The 6792-nt window shown below is 31.5% G+C and overlaps 1 protein-coding gene across 12 annotated transcripts in view; it reads right to left on the bottom strand.

The window, feature by feature from the left end:
* Nucleotides 1-773: 773 nt before the first annotated feature.
* Nucleotides 774-6792, bottom strand: part of LOC144838464 (myoferlin-like) — a 66000-nt gene continuing 59981 nt past the window's right edge. For all 12 annotated transcript variants that reach the window (XM_078693837.1, XM_078693845.1, XM_078693844.1 and 9 more), the window contains one exon: nucleotides 774-1438. In XM_078693837.1, the coding sequence (XP_078549963.1) occupies nucleotides 1258-1438 (181 nt within the window). In that variant the 3' untranslated portion in view covers nucleotides 774-1257. The remainder of the gene's footprint in view (nucleotides 1439-6792) is intronic.

Genomic DNA, 6792 nt, shown 5'->3' with positions numbered 1-6792 from the left:
AATTGGCCTTTTTTGGAAAAAATCCCTGTACTATAGTACAGGAAAATTTTCGAAAAATGGCCAATTTTCGACCCTTTTATTTTTTGATATAACTGGTTACTATAGCATAATAAACATGCTCAGAGTCGAATAATGGGTTCTGCGCATGTCAATTGTGCTATAGTAACCAGTTTTATCGAAAATAAAAAGGTCGAAAATTGGCCGTTTTTGGAAAAAATCCCTGTACTATAGTAAGGAAAATTTTCGAAAAATGGCCAATTTTCGACCCTTTTATTTTTTGACATAAATGGTTACTATAGCATTATAAACATGCGCAGAGTCGAATAATGGGTTCTGCGCATGTCAATTGTGCTATAGTAACCAGTTTTATCGAGAAATAAAAAGGTCGAAAATTGGCCTTTTTTCGAAAAATTACCAAAATTTTAAAATTCAATAATTATGAGATAATAGAGCCATATATGCGCATATATTGTGTTATAGACATATTATAGAGCCATAGTAACTAGTTAGGGCAAAAATAAAAGGGTCGAAATTTGACAATTTTTCGAAAATTTCCCTGTACAGAGATTTTTTCGAAAAAGTGGCCAAAATATCGACTTTTTAAAATTATATTTTATGCAATAATATTGCCATATATGTGCATATATTGCGTTATCATAGTAACCAGTTTTGTCAAAAAATAAAGTGGTCGAAATTTGGTCAATTTAAAAAAAAAAAAATGTTTTTTTCTGCTAAAATAAAACCCCTATACACAAGAATGGAAGATACATGAATAGCAGTATATATATTTATTATTATTTGTGAGCAGAAATTCACTAGAAATTCATTCTTTTTATAAAAGAGATTATTATGCTGTATCTTTAAAAAATATCATTCATTTAATTCGGTCCAACATTTCATATAACAATTAAATGGAATACAAATATCTTTATTTGCAAAGAAAATCTATTGGAAGACCAGAAGGACAAACAACTGACACTGAAAACTTCTGTAAAAATAAAGGGTGTCCATACAAATTTATCAAACATTTAACATTTTAACAGATCAACTTAAGATTGTCTGAAATACGCTCTACATATAAATATATATGATAACTATTCCTAATCCTAAAATAATAAGTATATACCTTAGTCTACAGAACTTTTTTTTGACATTTACTCACAATTGTTTCGCGTATGATTATAAAAAAATGTATTTAAATCAAGTACATTATAAATTTTTGCATGATTTCCACATGATGATCATCGTAAGTAAGGTTTAGACGCCAAATACTTTGTTGACAGTTGCACCTGGTATACTGTAGAGGAGAAGTGCAATGAAGAGGATGAGGAGAACAACGAGGAAGAACCCAATGATGTACCATTTGTAGTTGTTCCAGATGATGAACTTGAGGGTCTTCCAGGGGGACGTGAACCAAAGGAACGACGTCTCTGGTCGACTGCAAGAAAACATTTAATGAATTGTTAATATATCTAAATAAATCAATTCAAAATAACATTTATTTACATCCTTTTAAGATTTAAACAATAATGGAATACTAATAAGAAATAACAGACAAATAGTAATAAATCTGGGGGAAAGGAAGAAGGCAGGATCCTAGAAACATACAGGATCTTGAGTCGGGTCTGCCCGGAGACTCAAAACGAAGGGACAAAGATAAAAATGATGCATTTTTGTTTTGACTAGGTATCTGAAATAAACCATAATAATATTTTACTAAAAAAAGGAGCTGCTTTAACTATCAACAACCCCACTGGTATGGCATTCACCAACGAACAACAAACAAGTATTACATATATCATAAAGAAATTTCACTGAATTCATAATTGCTTTCATAGGTTATATAAATAACAAATAAACACAATAAATTATACATCATTTTATGACATACAAGATAACTTATTGAAAATATGAATGCATGATGCATGCCTTCAAGCTCTGTCTACACTATCAAACTAGTTTGACAAAAAGTGAGATGTGCCCAAATATGGTAGTGATATGCTCAAATATGGTAGTGATATGACATCATTATATGGGCACATCGCATGTTTTTGTTACATAAAGTTTGATAGTGTAGACAGAACTTTAGATTACATACAGTTGCGATTCATCAAAGTAATCACGGTTATTTTTTTGACGTGTGGGAACCTAACTGTAAGCCCTAGTGGTGTATCCAATGAATTGTACGAATTGACATTTCAGATTTATGCGGTAATTGATAATTGGTTTGCGACTAAGCCAACCGCAAATGCGTCAAATTTGTGTAAAAGTGCAAAGCGCACTTTGAGTGGGGGACACATTCTTTCGATTGTATGTGACCCCAGCATAAACTTTAATCGTGATGCAAGTGCCGCAAGTCCTTGACACTGTAGGCAGTAATCTTCTAAATAATGTTATTTAATTTGTATATTTTATTTGATTAATGTATTGGCCATATGTGTGATTAAACAATTGTTTATATTCTTGAACATTTCAAAACATTTCCAAATTCAATTCAAGAATAACAATTTTTTATTATCGTTATATTCAATCCAAAGGTATCGTTTGCGATTCTGGAATTGTTTTAAATGAAGCAAATCATAAATACGCAATTGCCATAACGTGAAGGACAGCTTGGACCACATACAGTATGCAATAACAAATCTTCAAAATAAAATAAATTTGCGGTTTGTTTGTTATTGATCAGTGCATCAACATTATAGTGGATTGATATAATCCTGATCATGTTTTCAATAAAATCCATTTTCCCTGTTTAGTAGTTTATATTCCCTTTCCTTGGGTCTTTTTTCGTCTTATTGCTGTGGGAGTTTTGATACATTAACGCGTGGAATTGATAAATTTGAATAATATACGACAGAGACATGTAACATTTATTACCTCCCAACTGTATGCTATGAAACCTAAGAATACATTTGGAAATTAAAGAAACGTAACCCATTTAGCTAAGAGTTCAGGGTACAAACTCTAATTGTAAATTTAATTTCAACTTGGGACGCAAACTTTCCAACCTTTCTTTCTGTTTTAAATTGTTTCATTTAATTTATTTTATGGATCAAATCTGTTAAAGAATTTCCTTAATAAACATCCCCCCCTATTCCTTATGTAAAGTTCATAACAATAATAATAAATTAATACAAATGGTTGAATAGTGTTATGACTTTTTTTATATACCAAAAAGGAACTAAAGAAGTTTAGTAGTGAGTGATTGGTTTGGACAGCTAACTGCCGAAAACATGTAAATGCCGTTCTGGTTTCAACTCGGAACACGCAAGCTGAAATCAATGTTAACGGCTACCATGATTCATAGATGTTGAGTCAATCATAATTGTATTTAAAACAGAACTATTTGAAACGAGAAATACAGGAAAACGAAGCTTGTCAAAGGCACATGCTAGATGTTATTTCAACTAATCTCTTCTGAATTTCGAGAAATCTTAACCCACCTTTTTTAAAGTTCAAGCCGAGCACGATAACGCATTGCCACTCGTAGGAAACTTGTTAGTAATGAGTGAAAAGTGTTTTAACTAGATAGCATCATTAGTAAACCATCATAATACAGCACTTCAAAACTTGCAAACTGGCCAATTAATCGGCCTAATATGTCTTGGTTCATTTCATTTTAAGTTTACTAATTCTTTAAAGTCTTTAAATAAATTGTCAACATTGTAAAAGTTATCTAAAAGGAAATAACTACTAATAAAGTTTGTATACAATCAATTTGTTGGTACACTCTACCTCCAATCAAAACCTTTTAATTCTTAGTGCTTCAAATATCATAATTATGAGGTGGTATCAGTCAAGTGTAATACTTAACCCATTTTTTAAAGGTTCAAACGAAGCACACCCCCAAAGGTTAAGTTTTTTCTACTTGTGAACAAAACTGTTACAAATATAAGGTGTATAACATGACCCATCTTTGACAATGAGGTCAATTAGAAAGGTACAACGTACAAATATATTTGAATGGTCCTTAAATATTTGGAAGAATATAATTTGTAGACTGTGCATATAGATACAGTATATGGATAATGTACAAATAAAGCTTACACAGACAGTTTATGAATGTTTACCAGTGCAATAGTACTTATCCATTGCACTAATATTAAAAACATTCAAAAAAATAAAATAAAATATAACAGTTAATTATATGTTAACCGTAGGTTAAAAATGGGTAGTCAATCTATCAAAAAGTAAAAACATTCGTTATTTGTTTTAAATTTATATTTTTTATCTTTTTTATGTATTGCTAAATGAGTAATTCATAATTTTTTTGGCTAATCTGTTTACTAATGAACTTTTTTTTTGGAGAAAAGTCAAATAGGCTCCTCTTAAGATTTAGTAGGAGGAGCTTTCTAAATCAGTATATCCTTTAACCTACATACACAGAAGGTTCAAGAGACATTGATTAGTAGTTTATACATGCTAAAGTATACTAACATATGTTCAAATTAAATTAGAAAACTTTAATTGAATCCAAATTTTTCTTGGAAAATGTAGAAATATGCAAAATAAGCAGATACAAATTTATGGAAAAAAACAGTCAGTGAACTGTGTATGATGTGTAAATTTAGATAAAAGTACAAAATTGAAAATAAAATTTAAAGAAAAAAAAATGTTTCTCAAACAAAACAAATTTAAAATTATGTTTTTACAAAATGCATTGAACTCTACTGCCGAAGCAAATATTCTATCGTGACAAGTCCCATAGCGATAACCGACGTACGGCCACCGACCCAAACACGAGCAAAAGAAAGTTGAAAGAGGTTAATAAACGTAGACATAGGATTATTTCTGTATCTCTTGGGGGAAAACCATTAAATGCAGTGGCGTATTTGTAAAAGAAAAATACGCTAGTTTGCAAACGGGATTAAATGTATAGGCTAAATAATCACAACATCTCTTTATGTATTCTAAAAACCAAAACAGAAATCCCATTGTTTTGCTGTATATGAACAAAATAAATATTTTACTATCTTCCTTTAGTGTAAATAAAGGTAATTTTAAGTTAATAGCAATATTTATCTAATTTTTATAATATAACAATTAAAAAGGTTTGTGAACATCATGATTTGCTGGCTTTTGTCAAGTTTCACTAGGTGCCATTCACTTAACACAGAACATCATCTCAACTTAATATACCTGTCATTTAACTCACAACTACAGCAAAATCATGTTGGCTGATACTTCCTTTAGTGGGACACCATTTTTGGACCGCCACCAGAATCCACTTACAGGGAGTTAGATGATTTACATGATACATCAGGAAGTCGGTGAGTTGGAGACGATGACGCTATTTACAGAATATTACACTAACAGCGATTGCGGCTTACATAATGCATCTTGACAGTTGATATGCTGGAAAGTGTATTTGAAGGGAAGCTATAAAGTAATAGCAAAGTAGGGCACTAAAGTAACATACACTAGCTATACAGGTAGAATTCTGCTTGAAATGTTGGTAAATAACAAAGAATACTAGAGGGGGTATACAAAAAGATATAGCAGTTCACAAAATAAAATGATCATAACATTGCAACAATTAATGATTTTGGTAAGTGGAATACATTTTTACCAACAAAATAGGTCTACCAGGTGCACTAAATGCACAGGTAACTATGTTTTTCGATATTAGGTCTATCTGAATGACAACTGGTTGTCAGGCATCTTCACAAAAATGAAACAAACCAGAAATGGTGGAGAACACCTGCTCAAGTGTCCAACAAAGCGGGGATGAACCAGGACAAGATTCAGGTTAGGCCGGCAAAAGGTTACACCCTGTCACTCCAGTAGAAAACAGCGTCCCCACAAGGGGTCAGGAGCAACCAATAAGCCTTATTTCTCACTTCCATCACAACATGTACCCTTGAGCAGATATCGATTACTTGAAACTAGGGAATGAATTTACTATCAAATTATATTTCCTTGGAAATCCTATGCTATTTTACAACATGACCTAATTCTAGAGAAAATTACTTGTGTGTCTGGCTAGGGTTGAAAACAAGCCTCCTACAGTTAGCGTCCATGAAGTTAGCATCATGCTTGCCCACCCCTGACTCTGTCAATTGCCTAGGCCACCTTAATCTCATGTGAATTCCCAATAGGCCAAATCTTGATAATCATGTTCAATTTGGGTAGCTGTTTAGATGATGCGAAACATACTTTACTCTTGTGAAGGATTTTAATGTTGAACGCATAAAATGACACATGTTGTTAACAGCTGATATTGACCTTTATATGACATTACATTCCATGTTTCACATTTTTTATGACGCAATATTTCAGAATTGGTGCCACTTAATTGCGTGTTTTTCATTACCTATGAGGGGCTTCCGTAGATTTAACAAACCATAGCCAAAACAAAAAGTACAATGAGTTTCAGCGTGCAAAAATTGTAGCAAAAACAATTAAATGTAACTTTAAAATAATGTTTATGACCAAAACAAACTTCTTGAAGCTTGAACAATTATTGAAACTTCAATATAAAACTTGTACACTCAAAATTCTGATTATGATGGTGAATAAAATTAATCAATCAATAAAAGTAATTTAATTCAGAACAGTGTAATAAAAAGTGCTGAAATCGGCAAAAAGTAAACAGTGGTATACATACACTTTTTGCAATCCTTGTCGCATATGCCTTATTGAGCATGGAAATAATTTGATTAATTTTAGATAATTAGTTTGTATATAACAATATGCATATCAGTTACTGTTGTTTGAAGAAAACTTGGTAAATAAATCATTTAATCAGTGAACTCAAATCGGAAGAATGTTGAGAATTGTAAATTGAAAATT

Source organism: Antedon bifida, chromosome 3 (assembly GCF_963402885.1).
Source record: "Antedon bifida chromosome 3, ecAntBifi1.1, whole genome shotgun sequence".
Taxonomy (NCBI): domain Eukaryota; kingdom Metazoa; phylum Echinodermata; class Crinoidea; order Comatulida; family Antedonidae; genus Antedon; species Antedon bifida.
This window is presented reverse-complemented; position numbering and strand designations above follow the sequence as displayed.